Consider the following 21,511-nt stretch of genomic DNA (forward strand, 5'->3'; position numbering starts at 1 on the left):
TGGGGGGGTGGAGGTGTCTTTCTGGAGTGAAAGTTTACCTGAAACTTCAGAAAGAAATGCTTTAGCCATCTGCTGCTCCCTGCATCTCAGATAAAACTTCATTTTAAAAAGATTATTATTATTTTTTTTGAAACAGGGTCTTACCAGATAAACCTGGCTGTACTTAAACTCACAATAAGCCTCCTGCCTCAGCACCGGGATTACAGGCCCAAAGCTTCATTCTTTTTTTTTTTTTTTTTTTTTTTTTTTTCAGATGCTAATCAACACTGTATAGCCTTAACAGAGCTTTTGGCTCTGTAATCATTTCCACATAGCTAGAATGAGACCCTATTTGTTCTGAACATAAGGAACACCAGCGTCTGGAGGATTTGGTGAGAGGGGGGAGAGAAAAGGTTGCTTTAAAAAGAGTAAAGGCGGATGGATGACTGAAGCCAGCCTGGCTTATACATCAGGACCCAAAATCACAAACCAAACACATACACAGGTCAGATGTGGTGCATGCTTGCAATCCAGCACTTGAGAGGCCGAGGCAGGGGGACTACATGTATTTGAGACTCTCTAGATTACATAACAAAACCCTACTGCAAAAAGCCAAAAATATAGTTCAGTAGTGGTCTGTTTGCCTGGCATCTGCAAGGCCCTGGGTTTGATCCCTGGCACTGAAAAAAAAAAAAAAAAAAAAAAAGTTAGTAGGCATTGTGTGTCGTTCAGTTCCATTTTTTGTTTCTTAGGGTCTCACTAGGTAGCTGTTGCTACCTATACCAGCTGAATTTGTGGCTCCACTTCTTGAATACTGAGAGAACAGATATGTACCACCGCAGGAGAATGTCTCTTTGTTGACAGGGCTACACCGTGCAGCAAGCCATTTCTAAGTGCTTTCTCTACAAAGAACAGTTAATCTTTAAATTAAAATGAAAATCAACCTTAGAGAAATAGATGCCTAAATCTTCCTAATGGTTTTGTTCTCCAGAAAGACACGTATGCCTGTACATGCACCATGTTCATGCAAGTGCCCATGGAGACCAGGAGAGGCTGCAACCTGCATAATCGTCCTACCTCAGCCTCCAACTGTGGTAATTGAAAGCATGAACCGGACTAGTTAAAACATGGATCTTCACACCAAACATGGATCCCATGTGAGCTGCCATGTTTGGTGTGAGGAACTCAACTGGGGTCTTTTGCAAGAGCGCTGAGCCATTTCTCCAACTTCTTCCCCTACTCCGTTTCTCTACCAAAAAGTAATTGCAAGGGAATGTGGGGAGGGGAGCACAACAACCACAGTTTGTGCTTCTCTAGAGTATTTCATGATGGCTGAAGACCTGGAGTTACACTGAAAAGCTGCCATTCTGTGGGTGAGACCCATACCTCAGAGGACATCTGCCTCAGTGGAAACTGAGGCAGTGCAAACAGGCTTTCTCTAGCTCCTGTATCTGTCTTACTGAGGTCTAGAAACAGAGTCTGTACACCATGTCAGGAGATTGTCCTGATGACACAGGTTCTAATCCACATTATCTGAGAGGCTCAACGCCTAAGAGAGCATGTTGCCTTTCCTTCCTCGTGCTCCGTCAGTGTGTGACCGCCACCCTCTGGGACCTTTAAGCCCCATTCCTTCCCATTAGCGTCAGGCACCTGTTTCATATTTTCTATGTCTTCTATGCCTGTGTATCTGTTAATACATCTCTTTCTCTTTTGTCCTGCAAGTCTACTGGTGATTTATTTTAGTAGATTCAATGTAGGTTTTTGTTCTGGGTGTGTGTGAGGGTGTGAGGTGGAGTAGGGAGACTGAGTAATCAGGGCTTAAGTCCAGGCTCTGTGCATGGAATACGCATGGCACACTCACTAAGCGTGCACTTTGTCATTGGGTGACGTCATAGTCAATTATTGAACCTTCAGAAGAAAAGTTTTTGAACTTTTTGTAAAAACAAAAACAATCAAACAGAAACCTCTAAAATATTTCTGTTGCAGTTTATTTTATTTTTCTTTGTATTCAATAGCAACAGGAAAACCCATGCTCATGTTTAGGAAGCTGAGAGAAGGCTGTGGGGGTGGCACAGATAACTGTGCTTGGAGAGGCCTTCAAGGTGTCTTTCTTTAGAAATGCTTAGAGAATATGTAACTAGTCCGGTTCATGCTTTTAATTATCACAGTTGGAGGCTGAGGCAGGATGATTACACAGTTTCTAGGCTATCCTAGGGTGCACAGTGGGATACTTTCTAAATGAGCAAACGAACAGACCACGGGGCAGTATGTTAATTTTAATTTTGTCTTTCAGATTTGAAGCACTTGGACTAGGCCAGCCGTTGAAGGGTGGAATCACTGTGACACTTGTGCTCTGTCCCTGTGGGGTGGAAATCTCACTGGCGATGAGATAGATGTCTGTGGTTGGTAATGTTTGTATCTGACACGGGGTGGACAGGTTACAAAGGATGGGTGGATGGGTGGAGTTTAAACGGGTGGCCACTAGATGGCAGTGTTCACTTGGGCCTGTGCATCTGGGTCCAATCTGTTATTTTGGCAGCTCAAGGCAAACTCCTTTTAACCATTGGGAGAGGTGAGATGCAGCTGAGTTGCTAGAGTGCATGCCTAGCTTGTGAAAAGCATTGGGTCAGAGTCCCAACCCTGCATACTCAGATGTGGTCAGACACAACTAACTCCAACAGACTGGAGGTGGCGGCCAGTGATCAGATGTTTTAGATGACTTTTGACTAGTGAGTTTGAGGCAAGCCTGGGTTATTTGACCCCCTGTCACTCACCAACATTCTTTTTTTAAACATATGAAGCTTTTTTTAAACGGGATGTATCCTCACAAACTGGTGTTTGAAATTAGGTTGTAAGCAATTTCAAACACCAGTTTGTGAGGATACATCCCGTTTGTCAGGGAGAACTGAGATCGCAGGTAGCCCTGGAGCTGAGGAACAGCTTTAATCTTTGGCAAAATCTGCAAGTCCACAGTTTTCTGATCAGCCTTTTTGCTGCTCTGTAATTTCGTGTTTCTTCTCTGTGTGGAAGATCTCGCCCTCCTGACGGCTGGGCTTCCGCAGCAGCTGCTGCTTCTTGAAGTAAGCGTCAGTCAGGTGTTTGGGGATTTTAACTCGCTGATATCAACTTTTGTAGAGGCGGAGATGACAAACTTCTGGTGACTCACCAACATTTCTGTAATCTGTTTGCACAGTTCTGGAGTGCGAGTGTTATGGTTGGTATATGCTCAGCCCAGGGAGTGGCACTATTAGAAGGTGTGGCCCTGTTGAAGTAGGTGTGGCCTTGTTGGAGTAGGTGTGTCACTGTGGGTGTGAGTTTTAAGATCTTTGTCCTAGCTGTCTGGAAGCCAGTATTCTGCTAGCAGCCTTCAGATGAAGATGTAGAACTCTCAGCTCCTCCTGCACCATGTCTGCCTAGATGCTGCCTTGCTCCTGCCTTGATGATAATGGACTGAACCTCTGAACCTGTAAGCCAGCCCTGACTAAATGTTCTTATAAGACTTGCCTTGATCATAGTGTCTGTTCACAGCAGTAAAACCCTAACTAAGACAGTGAGTGTGTCTTAGTTAGGGTTTTTATTGCTGTGACAAAACACCATACCAAAAAGCAAGTCCATCACTGGAGGAAATCAGGACAGGAACTCAAGTAGTGTTGAGACCTGGAGGCAGGAGATGGTGCAGAAGGCATGGATGGGCACTGCTTACTGGCTTGCTTCTCCTGGCTTGCTCATCCTGCCTTCTTATAGAATTCAGAACTACCAACCCAGGGATGGCACCACCCACAATGGTCTGGGCCCTAATTAATTATCACTAATTAAGAAAATGCCCTGCATCTCATGGAGGCATTTCCTCAACTGAGGCTCCTTTCTCTGTGATGACTCTAGTTTGTGAAAAGTTGACAAAACAAACGTGAACTTTTCCAAAGGTTGGAGGAGGTAACGATTCATTTCAGAGTTTTGTCGGCCCCGCATACCTGAACCTCCCCTGTGACTTCTCTTTCGCCTCTAGCCAGTTTTCTAGGGTGTTGAGAATAAATAGACCCCCTCTCACACTGGAAATAGTTTTAGATGTCATCTTTTATATTTCAACTTCAAGCCAAGGAAATAGGAGACATGTAAACCTCAAGCCCCACAATGGTAGAATAACTCAGGAGCTGGTTTAGCTAAGCTGTCTCAAACTTGGGGTTCAAAAATAAATATGATGTGCTGAGATATTTGAACAATAAAGATGCACACACTGAAAGGAAAATGTTCTTCATGGATTTGATGTACCTCGTTGTACACACATGTGATCCAGTCATAGCAGTCTGGTGTGCTGTAGCTGACGCAGGGGTCCACCCATGCTATGACACTTTTCTGTTTGCCATGTTAGTATAGAACATTGGGCCTCTTACACCCTAGGCAAGCATTCAACCACTGAGTTAAATTTCCAGTTCCCTTGCCCCCTTATTTTTAGACAGTCTCACATAACCCAAGCTGACCTGGATCTCACTCTGTAGTACTATAGGCAAGGATGACCTTGAATGTCTGATCTCCCGGCTTTCATCTCTCCAGTGCTGGGTTACAAGCATACACCGCCACACCTGGACTGGCCTGACACGTTTTATTCCTGGAGAAACTTTGAGATTCCTTTGCTTGCTGCAGTTCTACTGGCTTTGTTTGCCTTTGACCCTAAAACCATCCTGTTTTCTCTCTCCTCATAGCATGTGGGGTGGTCTGAATAGGAATACCTCCTCCCTTCAATAGACTCCTGTGTGTGAATGCTTGGCCCACAGGGAGTGGCACTGTTAGGAGGTGTGGCCTTGTTGGAGTAAGTGTGTCATTGTGGGGGTGAGCTTTGAGATCTCCTATGCTCAATACCCAGGATGACACTTCTGCTCCTTCTGTTGCTTGCAGATCACGATGTAGAATTCTCAGTTCTTTCTCCATCTGGAACCATGTCTGCCGCCATGCTGCCACGCTTCCCACCACGATGCTGATGAACTGAATCTCAGAAACTGTAAGCCAGCCCCAATTAAATGTTTTTCTTTATGAGTAGCCTTGTCATGGTGTCTCTTCATAGCAACAAAACCCTAGCTAAGACAGTAAGTGACAGGATTTTTAAATGTGAGAGGTTCTAGCTGTAAGAAGCAGCAGCATCTCTTTAACCCATTGGCTTCTGTTTCATGGAGTTCTGGCCTCGGCACGTGGACTCTGTCATAGCCAGCTCCCAGTGAATCACATCGGCACACTTCAGCAATGTTACTCAAATGTACTTTTCCCCAGAGACTCATACACCCAGTCGGTGTCCTTTGCTCAAACAATCACCAGGGTTGTATTTGTTTACAAGAACCAACAAAGCATCTCATTATCAACAGTCGCATGCAATCAGGAAAAAAAAATACAATAAAACCCATTAAGGAGCTCAGGAGACACTTTAGTTGGCAAAGGGCTTGCCTTGTGTGTACAAGGACAGGAGTTCCAACCTGCAGGGCCCTATAAATAGCTGTGCAGGGTGAGTGGTATGTGCTGGTAATCCTGTGTTGAGAAGGCAGAGGTAGGCAGACTATGTCTTGCTGGCCAGACAACCTATCCTGTCTCCAAAGAAACTTAAGTTGGGTGGGTCCTGGAGAATGAATGGATCCTGGGGTTATTCTCTAGGCTGCACACCAAAATCAAACAAAAACATAATAAGCACCTCTTGTGCCAGGGAGCATTTGTTCGTGAACCCCAAAAGACCACCAAGGAGAGGATTCCAATGTAATTGCATTAGGGTCTCTTTATTTAAGCTTGATGCACCCACCAGCCCTGACACAGCAGGAAGGTAGAGCCCTGAGCCTAGTTTTAGGCAAGCATTTATAGAAGCAAGAAGGGGTATCTAGCCTGGTACACATCTGATTAGGGGGACATTATGGCCTTTAATATAATTGGCTGGTGTTGGGAGCCAAACCATAAATTTAACTTATTTTTCCTTCTTGATTGTTAGTTGTTAGGAAGTGAAGTATCAGGGGCAGGTTTGTAACCTGGAGGTGCAGATTTGTTGGGGAGTAACCTGGAAACCGGTGTTAGTTGTAGGTTTTGTTGGGGGTAACCTGGAAACTGGTGCTAGGTACAGGCCTATTAGTTAATCTGAGTTTAACCTTAGGTCAGATTCTCTAATATGGGATCTGAACCCCAAAGATTTGGTCTCTCAACCCAGTACCAGGGTGAAAATAAATAGTAAGGTCTTTTGTTAGTGAAAAAAAAAAAAAGAAAAAATATTCTTAAAGATCATTATAGCAAAAAAAATTTATCTATAAAATAAGACTACTAGTCCTTGCCCAAACTAGTATGAAAATTCAGACTTTCTCTTCCTCTCGCTTCTACTCCCCTCCTTCCTCCCCCGCCCCCGTGTGTGTGTGCCACTGTACACATGTGGAGGTCAGAGGACAGTTTTAGGAATCTATTCTTTTTTGTGTGAGTTCAGGGAGCTGACCTCAAGTCAGTGTAGTCACACAGAAAGTTCTATCCACTGAGCAATCTTTGTGGCTGGGTTCTCTGATTTCATTGACAGGCCTGGAGTATGTAAGCTTTTCTGCTCAGGTCCTTTCTCAGGATGCATCTGAATTTATCGGTCAGCACGTCGAATCATGCATAAGGTGGTGAATATCGATTTCCCCCCTAAAAGCTCACACGGAGGATACACTTTGCATCTGAAACTGTTTAGGTGTGACAGACCCCGTCTTCCATTCTTAGGTACGTCTTGAGGTATGTTTGACATTGTAGAAGGGGAAAGGGGCATTGCCCTCCATTAGTCACGGAGAAGCAGCCGCCATGCTCAAAGTGGCATGCCTGAGGCACTTTGTGTGCCAAAGGATCCAGGTTGCCAGATGCACTGCTGGGAAATGGGTGTGCACGCAGCCTATGCAACCCAGCTTCTAAAGCTTCTTTACCCCTGCCTATTTCATTCTCATTCTGTAGCCCAGGCTAGCCTGGAACTTACAATGTAGCTCAACCTAGTGTCAAACCACTGATCCTTCTGCATATGTCGCTCCAATGCTGGGGTCATAGGCATGGGCCAGCTTTCCTATTTTCAAGCTCTTGTTTAATAAGGACAAAGCTCCATCATGTGCTCTGCTTCAGGAAACACAGAGGAAGTAGCAGGAGGATGTGAACTTAGTGCTTCCCAAACACATATTTCCTCTTTCCTCTTCTGCTAAGCATGCAGGGCTGTGTGTTCATTGCTAAGTATGATGCTGTGCTGGACAGAGGGTAACAAACTGGAGTCCATGTGGGTATTTATAAAGCTGAAGGATGTAAGAAGTTCACATTTCTACATCCTCTGAAGTATCTTTAACTTGTTAATTGTTATTTATTAATTTATTGTGTTTTGCTTCATATGCCACATGGAGATCAGAGGACAACTTGAGGGGGAATCATTCCCTTTTCTTACCACGTAGGACCCTGGAGATTGAATTTAGATCAAAAGGCCTGGTATTTACCCATTGAGCCATCATCCCCAAAGTTCCCTCTGAACTGCTGTGATTGTTCTTTGGGTTTTTGTTTATCTTTGTTGAGTCAGGGTCTCGCTATGTAACCCTGGCTGTCCTGGAACTCACTGTGTAGACTAGACTGGCCTGGAATTCACCATGTAGACCAGACTGGCCTGGAATTCACTATGTAGACCAAGCTGGCCTTGAATTCAAAGAGATCCTCCTTTCTCTGCTTCCTGAGATTAAAGGCAGTGTCTGGCTCAGGGTTGCTCTGGACAAACTGGATAAAACTTATGAGGAGACTATGCTCTGAAGTGACTTCAAACTATCTTAGCTTAAAATTATAGTCTTTTCAACTTTAAACATTCTCTATAAAATAAAAATGCATGTACATATATGTATCATATGAATGTCGGTCGTCATGGAAGCCAGAAAATGACACTGATTCTACTGCAACAGGAGGTGCAGGCAATTGTCAGTTGCCCAGTATGAGTCATGGGAACTGAACTTGGGTCCTTGATATTTGCATTCTGTCTAAACTCCACCCCACAGTTCCCTGGCAACAGCCAGGTATGTTCCTCCCCACAGTTACCTGGCAACAGAGTAGCTGGTTAAAGTTTTCTCCCAGTCTGTACACTCTGCTGGGAACTCCATTTGCTGGGCAGAAAAGGTCATTTTATGTAGTGCCATCTTTCAATACCTGGGGTCAGCTCGTGTACTATTGGTGTTCTGTTACCTTCATGTCTTGGAGGGTATTCCCTAGTTATCCTGGCCTCAAATTCACTGAGATCCTCTTACCTCTGACTCCCATGTGCTGGGTGTTCCCAGTTTTAAATTAATGTCTTCAACCTATTTTAAACTGATTTTTTTTTTTTTTTAACAAGGCAAGAGATGAGAATCTAACTGTACTCTTCCCAGGTAAGAAGGTAGTCTTACCATTTGTTGAAAAGACTAGCTTTTTCCAGTTTTTGCCTTCTTTGTCACAAATTAAATGGCCATAGCTTTGCTGTTTTGTTCATGGTCCTGCACTGTATTCATTTTCTCCCTCAGTACAGACTTGCTTTGAGGACAGAGATTGTCACGTCTCCAGCTAGGTTTCACTGTCATTGCTTTGACTATTCATGGTCCTTTTGGTTCTGTGTAAATTCTTGGATTGCTTTTACTAAACATCATTGAATATTTCTTTGGGATAATTTGTAAAACTGCCTACGTCTGGTATTTGGGGGTTTTGCAAGAAGATTATATACTTAGCCAACTTGACATTTTCCTTGCTTGTGTGCTGGGGACAAAACCCTGGACCGTGTATGTTTACTAGGCAAACGCCGATCAATTGTTAGAGGACTTTTTTTTTTTTTTTTTTTTTTTGATAGGTTTTCACTGGACTCAATCTAAAGTCAGTAAGTTCCAGAGTCTGGCCTTGAAATTCTTATTCTTCTGCCTCCACTTCTGCAGACACTACCTGGCTGTGCCTTAGTTTTGATATAAAATTATTCCTTAAGAAAAAAGTTATATTTGTGCATTCATCTAACAAAAACCATGTCTGGGTTCCGTGTCTCCCCTCTTAACTCAGATGTCTATTCACACTTATTAGTGTGAAGACAAGAGGGACAAAAGGTATGCCCTACCCAGGGGGCACACGGGGACCATACCGGACTACCCTACATATACTGGAGTAGCACATATCAAGAAAGAAAACAGCAGGGATATAGGCTGTGGTTATAAATGTTATCAGATAATGAGGGTGCATGGTGGCCAGCAAAGCCCAGAGGCCTCTGATTCAGCACTGGGAGGTGTTGCAGAGGGACCCAAGTCTCTCTCAATCAGCTTTCATTTCTGTCCTCTAGAGAAGAAACATTCTTCTTTTGTAAGAAAGTTGGCCTTAAACCCTTTTTTATTGCAGGCTCACAGTGTGGCCAACAGAGCAGGAGAGAAAAGACCCCTGAAAGTTGTCCTCTGACGTCCACACAAAACCAGTTAATTAATGTTTTTACTTTTATTCCATCTTACTTATTTTGCTCTCGTACACGTGTCTATGTTTAATGTCCTTTGATTCTATTTAGCCTCTTCATTGCCCTCTCTTGTCCCCTCCTAGTCCTGCTGAACCTCTTCTTAACTAGTCCTCCTTCTGTGGTCATGCGCACATGAGAGACCACGTGAGTTTCATTACAGATGCTTATGTAAGGGCCCCAGGAAGGGAGGACCTCACCCAAGCCTCAGGAATTCACGGCCACCCATTAACTCACAAGACACTGAACTTGATGTAATCAGCAAGAGGTATATTTTGATCAACAAGTTGAGGTCAAGACCCATGACCCACGCAGGGGCAGAGTGGGGTCTGACCCTGGGCTTTGGAGACAGAGAGAATTTAAAGCCAAAAACCACAACTCAGGGGAGAAACCACAACCCAGGGGGAGTGAAGGAGGGCTATTGGAGAGTACCTGTGGAAAGTCTCAGCCCATTATTCGGTTTGTGACAGGGTCCAAGGAACAGTCATGGGGAACATTTTGTATGGGCTATTCTCTAAGAGCCTATTCATAACCAACCATCTATCTTGTGGTCAGCCAAGTTCCTGAAACACAGAGCTCACGACCAAGCTGACCTGCATGCACTCTTGGTTCTGCTCAGCTTGTTAGGAGTTTTTGAAAATTTTTAACCCTTTCACTTACAGGAACACAAGTGAGGGGTTGCTTACCGGAGCAGGAGCATGGGCACCTCCAGTGGCTCCCCAGAAGAAAGCATCTCCTGTCTCCTTCCTCCAGCAACCATGGACTTCCTGATCCTCAGGAAGAGGTCTTGTGAGTCTCTGCCCATCTCATGACAGGATGTTGACAGGTCTTGATTAATGACTGATGTGGGCAGGCCCTACCCACTGCAGGTTGATGCCATCACTGGACAGTGGTCCTGGGTTATAAAAAGAAAAAAGCAGGATGAGCAAGCTCTGAGGAGCAAATCAGTCAGTAGCTAGTAACCAGCATCCCTCCAAGGCCTCTTCTCTAGTTCTCTGCAGGCTCCTTCCCTGAATTGTAGCCATGATAGACTGTGACATGGAAGTGTAAGCTAGAAAGACCCTTCCCTTCCCCAAGTTGTTTGTGGTTAGAGTGTTTATCACAGCCACAGAAACCAGACTAGGCCATGGAGGTAGCCAGCAAGTGTGGTGTGAGGGGAAGTTATGTCAAAAATGGCGGCCACCAGCACCAGTGCTATTGAGCACTTTAAAAGGTGTATGGTATTGTGCCCTTCCCCCAGGCCTGAGCAGGCCTGCAAAGTCATTTACCACAATAGACCAAGCAACAGTAGGACCTAGGAGAGGCATTGCATTATCAGCCTTGGCGCCTTGGAGCCTGCTACCTGAGCTAAGAAGAATGGACTGCCTGCTGAGCTAGCCTTGACACCTTCGGACTGCTATCTCCTTGCCCAGCCCCTGGGCTGAACCGAGAAGAGACTCTGGGAGGTGGGGCTTCCCCTTTATATGTGAAAGCAAATTATTAAACTTCGGGCCTTGATCAGAATACTTTGTCTTGGCCCCATGTTTCTCTTGCCCTCCATTCCCGTTCATTCCTAGGCTTCCTCTCAGGAGAACCTGGTAACCTGTAGCTGCAGGCAGCTACATGATATCATTAAGGCGATGCACTTTTAATTTCAATTTAATTTAAATAAAATTGCACTTAAGATGTCAAAATTAAACAGACGAGGCCAGGCATGGTTGTAGGCCTGTGTACCAGAGGCTGTCCGAGTGGATCTCTGGCCTGGCCAGGTGGAAGGGTTCAAGCAAGGGGGAAAGGTGGCAATCAGGGAGGGGGAATTGCCTCCATTGCCTCTGCTGCTGCTGCTGCTGCTGTTGCTGCTGTTGCTCTGAGATGCTGGGAGTGGGTGGAAGGCTGGCTAGCCAGCGAGAGGAGTGCAGGGGAGCTTTTGGTGGCAAAATTTTCGAGAGAGCAGTTCTCTTCCCTGGCAGTGTTACAGCTCTTGTGACAGACGCTTTCAGACAACTGAATAATTCTTACATACCTTTATTCCTTCTGGATAGGATCTTATATACAGTTTTGGGGGTGGGTTGGGGTCTGACAGTAGGTGTTTCCTATTGACTTGGTCTGAGATGTTAGGGATGCCTCATCTACATGTGGAAGGGCTTGGGGCATTGCCCCTATATGATTGATGGCCACAAATTTCTTTATGGGGGCTGCAGCTATGTGAAAGGGTCCTGATGCTGGGAGCAGGCAAAGCTCCTACTGTCCCTTCAGGGTCTCTGGGGCTTCTAGCCTTAGCTCAGCCTTACCAGGCTTCTGTAAAAATAAATTGTAAAAATGAAATTTTAGGTCTCAACGTGAGAGTTTCTTAGGTTCAGAGTTTCAATTTACACTCAAGTGTTAGCTGCCCCTGGGGTGCATTCCAAGGGCTTGAATAAACATTTCAAAAGCACAAAAGACCCAAGATAGAGGCAATAAAACACCTGGGTAAACGGAAGTCACTTCAAAGGAATTCTCCCAGGAACAAGATACATATGTAAAATAGGATAGCCTGGTTGTAAATTGAGGGCTAGATAGAAACCAGGTTTGGGAACGGATGTTTGAAATCTCTTTTATTGTCTAAGAAGCAATTTACTGTCTTTGTGAACTTTGTATATATACCATCCTTTTTGGTCACTCGGGGTTCCTCTTTCTCGTTGAGGGTGAGGGACCCCGGTGCACCGGCTACTGTTATTCCAACTATTCATCAAATAAATCTCATGCGATTGCAGCGACTCCCTTCCGTGAGTATTTCTGAAAGAGCGCTTCCCGTGGGTTTGGGTTTGGATTCTTAGAGTCCAACATTTCTTGGAGGTTCCACCGAGATCCGCTCTCTCAGACCCCACGGGGTACAGGGGTCGGAGGTTTATTTCGCTCGAGCGTTTGTGTGTGATCTTTGTCTAAGTCTCTGTGTACTGTGTCTGTGTGCCCTGGCAAGGGCGGTCTGTGTAGCTTGGTTTTTTATGCTTGTGGCAGGAGCAGGAACTGAGTTAGCCACGGAGAGCAGGACCCTGGGAGAGGGTCCAGACCCTGAGAGAGGGTCAGGTTGTGGAAGCAGTACGATAGACGTATCAGCATACTGCAAGCCACAGTTCCCTGGGGACGCCCAGGGTTCGCTTGTGTGAGAGATAGGGTCTAGGAAGACCCTTCTCTGTGTGAAGGTGGTTTTTTTTTACCACAGCCGCCTGGGGCGGTGTCAGTTGTGCTCTCGTGGCAGTATATCCGTGTCTAATTCTGTCTGTGTTGTTTGTGATATTTGTTGGACTGACGAACCATTATGGGACAGACGCTAGCTACCCCACTATCTTTGACGCTTGACCACTGGTCAGAAGTTAAGGCTAGAGCTTATAGTTTGTCAGTAAGAGTGAAGAAGCAGAAATGGCAAACCTTGTGTACATCAGAATGGCCATCTTTCCAAACCGGGTGGCCACCAGAAGGATCCTTCTTCTTAGAAAAGGTCAGACGGGTAAAAGAAAGAGTCTACCAGAGGGGTCCCAGTGGACATCCTGATCAGATCCCCTACATAACTGTCTGGGAAAACTTGATTCTCTCTCCCCCTTTGTGGGTCCGCCCATTTGTTTCACTTTCAGGCCCATTGAAGACCGAGGTACTCGCTCTAAAAGACGGAAACGAGGAGATGAAGGCCTCACATCCCGTGAGAGAAAAAAAGATTTTAACCACAGACGCTGACCACCTCTTGTTAGATCCTCCTCCCCCTTATCCACCAGTACCCCAAGCAGCTGCGGGACAAGGAGGCTCTGCCTCAGCAGGGGAACCGGGAGTTGTAACAGCAGCTGCCGGACAAGGAGGCTCTGCCTCAGCAGGGGAACCGGGAGTCGTAACAGCAGCTGCCGGACAAGGAGGCTCTGCCTCAGCAGGGGAACTGGGAGGTGTGACAACAGGTACAGGACAGGGAAACTCCGAGGAGCAAGGGAGTACAACCTGGGTGGAACCCTCGGCCCCCTTACTTCACCTGGAGGAGGGAAGCCTAGAGGGTCCGGCAGCTGGGACTCGGAGTAAGAAGGTAGTGTCTCCTGACTCTACTGTCTTGCCTCTGCGGGCGTATGGACCCCCTGATGATCAAGGGAACCAGCTTTTCCAGTATTGGCCTTTCTCATCAGCAGATCTTTATAATTGGAGAACTCACAATCCTCCTTTTTCTGAGGACCCCCAGGCCTTGATAGGCCTAATTGATTCCCTTCTTTTCTCTCATTGGCCCACCTGGGATGATTGTCAACAGCTCTTGCAGGTACTCTTTACAACCGAGGAGAGACAGCATATCCTCTTAGAAGCCAGAAAGAATGTTCCTGGGACGGATGGCAGGCCCACCTCCTTACAAAATGAAATAGACGCAGCCTTCCCGCTGACCAGACCAGATTGGGATTTCAATACAGCAAATGGTAGGGAGCACCTCAAAATCTACCGTCAGACTCTAATGGCGGGGCTCAGAGGAGCCGCGAGACGGCCCACAAATTTGGCCAAGGTAAGGGAGACAATCCAGGGTCCTGCTGAATCCCCCTCAGCCTTCTTAGAACGGCTGATGGAGGCTTTTCGACAATTTACACCCTATGATCCAATGTCTGATGAACATAAAGCTACAGTGACAATAGCTTTCATTGACCAATCAGCCAGTGATATTAAGAGAAAGTTACAGAAGTTAGATGGATTACAAGACAAATCTTTGAGGGATTTAGTACAGGTGGCGATTGGCCGGGAACCTCGCGACCACCCTAGACACACGACGACCCCTTGGAGGTAGGTTTGTGTGAGTGTTGTGTGTGAGAGTGCGGCGCCGCTGTCCTTGTCTCTTTGTTTTGGTTTCTTCTGCTGTCTTTGTTTCTGTGTTTTGATATCGGTTTCTTTGGTGAGGGGAATCTTCCCCATCGGAGACTGAGTGCAGCTGTCATTGTGGACCGTGAGGGCCCAATGACTGTGGATGGACAGACGTGTTGAAACCCACAGGCTGCAGCCCGGGAAGGACGCTTCACGGGTGGTTAGGGAGTCAGAGTGGTCTGGCTGCCCTTGGGGAAAGGCGGTATCCTTTCCCATCTGGGTTAGGGAGTCAGGGAGGTCTGACTGCCCTGTTTTGGAACAGGAGATGAGTGCTCCTGCTAGGGGGAAGATGTGGAATCCTTCCCGTCAGAGGTCGCGTTTGGCTGGTTCTATGAGACCAAACTCGGGCAAGTGTGTCTGACTGTGTTAGTTCTGTGTGTTTATATTTTGTGTACAGTCTTTCTGGAACCCCTCCCTGCCGCTACTGTGTGGCAGAGTACCTGAGCCAGGCTCCACAACCACTGGCTGCCCTGGCCCCCTCGGTGGTCCCCTCTTCGCCAGCGCTCGAGCCGCCCTGGTACTGGAAGCCAGAGTACATGCAGGTCTCCCACCCACCGCAGTTTAAAAGGCGGGAGATGAGTTCCCAGTCTCCCGCCCGTGATGAATTAAGTACGAGCGGGAGGCGAGAGGCGGGTGGCGAACACCTGCAGGCAGGCGCCTAGCGAGAGATAAGGGCTTTAGTGAGTGCGCTCGACATCCTGAGAACTACGTTTCCCAACAGGCTTTGCAGCTTTGACAATTATATCCAAGATGGCAGCCGGCCTGAGAACTACGTTTCCCAACAGGCCATGCGGTTTCCAGACACTGCTGCGATTGTTGACAATTCTGTGCCACTGATATAGTGATGGGGCAGTCTATCTTGTTGTCTTTCCTTGTCTTTTCTTGATAAACTTCGTTCTGTGTTATTTGTTTCACATGTTCTTGGACTCTGACTGACAACTGACGTTCCTTTTCTTTTTTCTGGACTGATACTGTGTTAACATCCTGAGTTTTAAAAGCAGAAGCAATGAGACAGGCTGGTCCTGTTCCACAGCTTGTGGCCAAGAGAAAGCTCTGTTCCTCTGGAAGAAGAGACAGAGTGTGTCAGGTGCCTGATTTGGTGTGATGAACTACTAAAACTGCTTACTTAATTTAGTTTAAAACTTACTTGTGAGACGTCCCACCCTAGAGGCACGGGGGCAATGCTGCCTTAGAGGATGGGGCTTAGTGTGTATACACCCAAGGTTAAATGACAGCTTGTGATTACAAGATTAAAGTTGAAATGTGAATCTAGAGTTATATAGATTTGTTCCTTTTACAATTTCTCTTTATTATATATGTGATTTTATGTATATATAGACAGCTATGTGCCACAAAATGTGAAAAAGTCAGAAGACAACTTTGAAAATATGTTACAAAGAAAAGGAAATGTTTTAAAACCCCTAGTCAATAGAATAGAGCCCAAGAACCCCTGCTAACAGATACCTAGTGCCTAAAATTGATAAATGGTAGACTTACAGCTCTGGGTTAACACCATGTGTTTCCACTGCTATCTTTGATAAAAACAAAGATTATTGTATACTTGTCCAGCTAGATCCCGCTGGTACTCTTGAACTGAGTTTGAGATACACCCTAGATGATTCTGCAGAGAGCCTATTTTCCTTGACTCTAGCTGTTACATTGTGACTAGGAGTGGCCATAGATATAGAGAGAGTGTGGCTACATTGATACAGACACCTCATTATTTTCATCAGCTGAGAGCTGCCACTGATGTAGATTTGAGAGCCCTAGAACAGTCAGTAACAAAGTTGTTACTAGACTTGCTGTTTCTTAAAAGAAAAAGTCTGTGTGCTGCTCTAAGAAAAAATATTACTATTATATAGACCATTCAAGAGTGACCAGAAAATAAATTCAGAGAAAGGTTATAGATAAGGCTATTCATTCTGATTTGGTTTCTTTCTTAGAGCTTCAGAGGTGAGCTCACATTACACCTGTGGACAAGGTACTGTTTGCAGACTGAATTAGGTTATGGTCTCTAGTGTGATGTGAACAGCAGTCATGCAGCCTCACAAATGCATCAGTCTACACAGAGTTCAAAGCAATAAATAAGATAAAAGCCTTGCTTTCACAAGACCTTTACAGGTTCTGGTCTTCAGATTGGGGACCCCGTCAATTGATCAGGCCGTGGTCAGCAGCAGGTCAATTTGGAACAGATGTGACTGAGACCTCCATGTGACAGAAGGTAAGGGACACCCAAAGGCCCACGCCAGATTCCGCTGATAGATCTTGAGAGAGAGGGTTATATGAGACCCCACTAAGTTTGATCAGGACACATGAGGTTAAGCAAGGGTCAGATAAGTTACCCACAGCCTTTCTAGACTAGCTCATAGAGACATTCTGTCAGTGTAGACAAGGCTCCAGAGGCTACAGAGACTACAAGATAAGTCATTGAAAGATTTAGGAAGTATACTACATATTAAAATGATTGATGGTAATAGCAAGTGAGAGAAGATTTAAAAGAAAGGAATAGAGAAGAGGAATAGAAAAGGTTTAGTGTAAGTCTAGAAGAAAGGAATAGAGAAGAGGAATAGAAAAGGTTTAGTGTAAGTCTAGAAGAAAAGAGTAGAGAAGAGGAATAGAGATCAGTTGCTGTGAGTCCAGAGGAATAGAGAGAAATAGAGGAGACTAGAGAGAGGTGAAGAAAGAGAAAGGTGACAGGAAAGAATTTACAGAAAGCAGAAAAAAGGGATTCCAATCAAAGAGAGATAAAACTCTTTGAAAAAGACCAGTGTGCGCATTGCAAGTAAAGGAGCCAGCTTCAGGGTCCAAGAGGGCCCTAACAAATAGAAGCCAGGGCCAGAAAATCCCAGGCCTCGAAAAACACCCCAAGTGGCGAAGATAACAGCTCTGTGTGAAGACGGCTATTGAGATAGACGGGGCAGCTTGGAGCCACCCAACTTTTGATAGACACAGGGGCTTCCTCCAGGCCAATGGGTCAAAACGTATTCATGGACTACCTGAAAATGGTGGACTAAGAGATGGGCTGGGTATCCCATTCATTTATGATCATCCTAGCCTGCTCCTATCCCCTGTCTGGTTGAGGGAATACTCCCTAGGATGGACATACAGATACAACACTTCCTGGGCTGCAACTAGCTGACAAGAATTCAACGGATAGAAGACTGACTTCAGCCAGGAGCCAAGGTAACCTGCTTTACAGACGGGAGCAGTTTTCTCCATGCTGGTCAGAGACAAGCCAGCGCTACTGTGGTGGACACATGCCATCTGGACTGACTCCCCACCCCTGAGATCATCGGTGCAGAGAACTTGGGACTTGGAACTTGGGGCTGACATGAAAGCCAACATCTGCATGGACAACAGGTATGCTTTTGCCACAGCCCATGTCTGCAGGACTATATACCAAGAAAGGAAACCCTGATGAAGCCAGGAACTGTGAGTATCCGTTGCCCAGGACACCAAAAAGGGAGGAGACTCAGTGGCCTGAGGCAATAACTGGACAAATCAATTGTCTTGATATGAGAGCCTGTTCCAGTTGTGGGCCTAAGAGATGGCCTCACTTAAAACACAGAGTAAGAGAAAGAAAAAAAAAAAAAAACTCAAATTGCTAGCCATCCTGCCAGATACTATCTAGTAGGAAAAAGACAATGGTGCACACAAGAAGGGAAAACTATACTCCCCAGAAAACAGAAGATTTACCAGGTTAAATACACAGATGGACTCTTAAGATAAGAGTGCAACCAAGCAGCCAAGAGATTTAAAAACATATAATAGACCTCAGGTTTTGGGCCAGAGAAATGATAAGACAGTGTAGGATATGCCAACAAGTAAAGGCTTATGAGACTTAGAGTAAATAAGAAAAAAAGCTAGAAGGGAACAGCCTAGAATAGAAGTTGTCCCAAGGTTTTCAAGCATCTGAGATAATTAGATCAGATAATAGCCTTGCCTTTGTCTGTAAGATAAGTCAGAAATTGTCAGAAATATTAGAGACTAATTAAAAGCTCCACTGTTTATACTGTCTCCAAAGCTTAGGACAGGTAGAGAGAATAAACAGAACCCTAAAAAACTAAATTACCCCTGAGAACTGGCGCTGGCTAGAGTGTCCCTTTCCTTGTCCCTATTCTAAACCCAGAATGTCCATCTTGTGTGAGAGATGATTTTTCAGGCTACTAAGAAACTATTCCTGATGCTGTTGAACATAACTTGGGCTGACACCTGCGTCTGATGCCAACTGGAGAGAACAGCTGGACACCTGAACAACCTCCTCAGGCTCAAGATCACCTGCCATTCTACAAGGCCAAGGACCAGCAGGCCTTGACTCCTGAGATATGCCCATCCTGGAGACACAGGGATAGAGATTGCCCAATTGTCAGAGATAAGAGACATTTGAATCTAAACTGTGTCCCAGACACAGCCTTAAAGAGTGGGACTTAAGCTACATATGTACATCCCCGAGATGAAAAAAAAGCCAACAGGCCCATTAGTGTGTGTATATATATATGTGTATATGTATATGTATATGTATAGAGAGAGAGAGAGAGACAGCTACTTTACCTAAGTACATACTAGAGACCATCCAGGGGGTGAGAAAAAGATAGTTAAAGATTCAATGACAAAGATATAATTAGACAACAATATCACTCTTTACACCCAGATGATGATTCATAATTCCAAGATTGGAATTTGACCATGAGAGAAAAGGAGGAAATGTAAAAATAAATTGTAAAAATGAAATTTTAGGTCTCAACGTGAGAGTTTCTTAGGTTCAGAGTTTCAATTTACACTCAAGTGTTAGCTGCCCCTGGGGTGCATTCCAAGGGCTTGAATAAACATTTCAAAAGCACAAAAGACCCAAGATAGAGGCAATAAAACACCTGGGTAAACGGAAGTCACTTCAAAGGAATTCTCCCAGGAACAAGATACATATGTAAAATAGGATAGCCTGGTTGTAAATTGAGGGCTAGATAGAAACCAGGTTTGGGAACGGATGTTTGAAATCTCTTTTATTGTCTAAGAAGCAATTTACTGTCTTTGTGAACTTTGTATATATACCATCCTTTTTGGTCACTCGGGGTTCCTCTTTCTCGTTGAGGGTGAGGGACCCCGGTGCACCGGCTACTGTTATTCCAACTATTCATCAAATAAATCTCATGCGATTGCAGCGACTCCCTTCCGTGAGTATTTCTGAAAGAGCGCTTCCCGTGGGTTTGGGTTTGGATTCTTAGAGTCCAACACTTCCTCTCATTGTCTACCACATGGTGGCACATACCTAGAATCCTAGCAACTTGGTAGGCTGAGGCAGGATGGTGTCTATGTATTCAAGGTAGGTTGGTAGGTTTCAGGCTATCCTGTGGGATTGTGGTCCTGCCTCTTAGACAAACAAATGTGAACAAATGTAAGCTGATTTTCTACACTAGAAAGCTAATCTGTCCCTTAGGTTCTAGTTATTCGTGGGTATCAAGGGGGATCTCACCTGAAAGGAACATGGGCGAGAGAAAGGACGAGACCAAGGGAATACAAACTCGTCAAGGTCTCCTTTAATGTGAAAGCAACTCTCAACTTATACAAGAAAATGGGGAGGGAGTTACAATACGAGGAAGAAGAGCAGTCCATATCGAAGTCAGCCATCTGGGGAGACATCCTGATGGGACATCCTTGTGGTCCTTCTCATATCGAAGTCAGTCACCGGAGGGACGTCCTGTGGTTTTATCTCGTTCCTGTAAGCTGCTGTTCTGATATCAGGAGCAGACAAGCTTCACTTCCTTGTGGAAGCTGCACTTCCTCAAGCTTAGGAAAATCGTGGAAAGAAGATTTCAACTGGTCTCCAGCAGAAAGCAGTCTTGTTTGGACAGGTCTGCCTTTCATCTGAACTGGCACAGTATGCCAGGGGTTATTGTGACATCTTCCTATGTATTGTGAGTACGTGTGTCCAGTCATGGACACATGTTGCCAGTCTAGTTGGTATCATCAAGATGACTTAAAGGAGATGATTAATGGTAATAGGACCTTTCAAATGTTTTCTGCAGAGAGGATAGGTCTCACTGAATCCTGCATATGCCGGTGTATGTATGTATATACATGCACGTGAGTGTGGGTGCTCTTGGACAACAGGCTGGGGGGGGCGGTCTTCTTGGAGCTGGAGTTTTAGGCAGCTGTGAAATGCCTGAGATAGATGCTAGGACAGAACTCAGGGCCTCTGCCAAAGCAGCAAGTGCTTGTGACCACTGAGCTCTCTCCAGACCACAAGTTGGTATTTTTGTGGAAGCTTTCTGTCTAGGGACAACATGTGGCCAGCTGCTTTATGCTCCTGTGGCCATAGCTTGCCCTGCTCTAGCCACCATGCCTACCCCAGGAGGAGGATGGTACTCTCAAACCGTGACCAAATAAGCCCTTCCATGGGTCGGGTTTGTTAGATATTTTGTCTCAGCACAGAGGAAGGTAACTTTTACAGTACTTAAACCCTTCCCTGCTCTGTCTGCCCAACTCTTCCTCAGAGGTGTGTTGTATAACCCCCACTTTACAGCAGAAGGAGGGATTGGTGCAGAATGGTAATTCAGGGCATCTTTTAGATTCCTGGAGCTGGATGGACTTCAGGAATATATGCTCTACTGTAGGATATACTCGTCTCAAGTTAGAGTAGCCAGATATGACAGGGGGCATAGGCTGAGAAGGAAGGCAGCAAGGCATAGACCTGAACAGAGGAATGGGAGCAGCAGTGGCCTCAGGAGGGTTGTGTTCTCTCATAAGCCAGCCATATCTAGCCAATGAAACAGGTTACAGGGGGAAGCAGCTCTCAAGCACTGAAGACCTCAGGGTGGGGGTGGTGTATAATCTGGGCAATCCTGATATTGTGTGGTGACAGCAATCACACAGGTAGGCCAAAGCCAAGCAGAGGTTTGAGGAAGACTGTAGGGTTGTGGGTCCCACATACATTCTGCCAGAGTACAGCCATTTGGTGAGGCAGGCTGTGGGAAGTTTGACTGTGCTTACCCCATGTAGTTGCTGGGCAGGTATTAGGCCATAGGGAAAGCCCTAGGGCACCACTCCGGGGTGGGAAAGCTCAGTCTGAGGTGCAGGACAGCAGGAGCTGGCTCTGGGGTCCCCAGGTCTATGAAGAGGCTGGGGTTGTGGAGTTCCCTGACTCTTGGACACCCAGGCACTGCTGGGAGTTGTAGAAGAGCAGAGAATGGAATCTGGGCCTATGGGGCAAGGGGGAGCTCCAGCTGGTCCCACGGGGGGAGTCCTTGG

General features: G+C 45.7%; 1 protein-coding gene and 1 long non-coding RNA gene across 3 annotated transcripts; both read left to right on the top strand.

Moving 5' to 3' along the window:
- Positions 1 to 3,295: 3,295 nt before the first annotated feature.
- LOC143439694 (uncharacterized) lies at positions 3,296 to 10,936 on the top strand. 2 transcript variants are annotated; one of them, XR_013107774.1, is made up of 4 exons: positions 3,296 to 3,445; positions 4,873 to 4,975; positions 6,509 to 6,690; positions 10,096 to 10,936. It is a non-coding gene; the product is annotated as an uncharacterized LOC143439694 (long non-coding RNA). The 2 variants fall into 2 exon arrangements; XR_013107773.1 differs by lacking the exon at positions 6,509 to 6,690.
- A 782-nt stretch (positions 10,937 to 11,718) lies between these two features.
- On the top strand, positions 11,719 to 14,888 carry LOC143439695 (uncharacterized). The gene has a single exon (XM_076926122.1). The coding sequence runs from the start codon at positions 12,711 to 12,713 to the stop codon at positions 14,190 to 14,192; it is 1,482 nt and encodes a 493-aa protein (XP_076782237.1). The 5' UTR covers positions 11,719 to 12,710; the 3' UTR covers positions 14,193 to 14,888.
- Positions 14,889 to 21,511: the final 6,623 nt, after the last annotated feature.

This window comes from Arvicanthis niloticus, chromosome 27 (genome assembly GCF_011762505.2).
Source record: "Arvicanthis niloticus isolate mArvNil1 chromosome 27, mArvNil1.pat.X, whole genome shotgun sequence".
In the NCBI taxonomy this organism is placed as follows: domain Eukaryota; kingdom Metazoa; phylum Chordata; class Mammalia; order Rodentia; family Muridae; genus Arvicanthis; species Arvicanthis niloticus.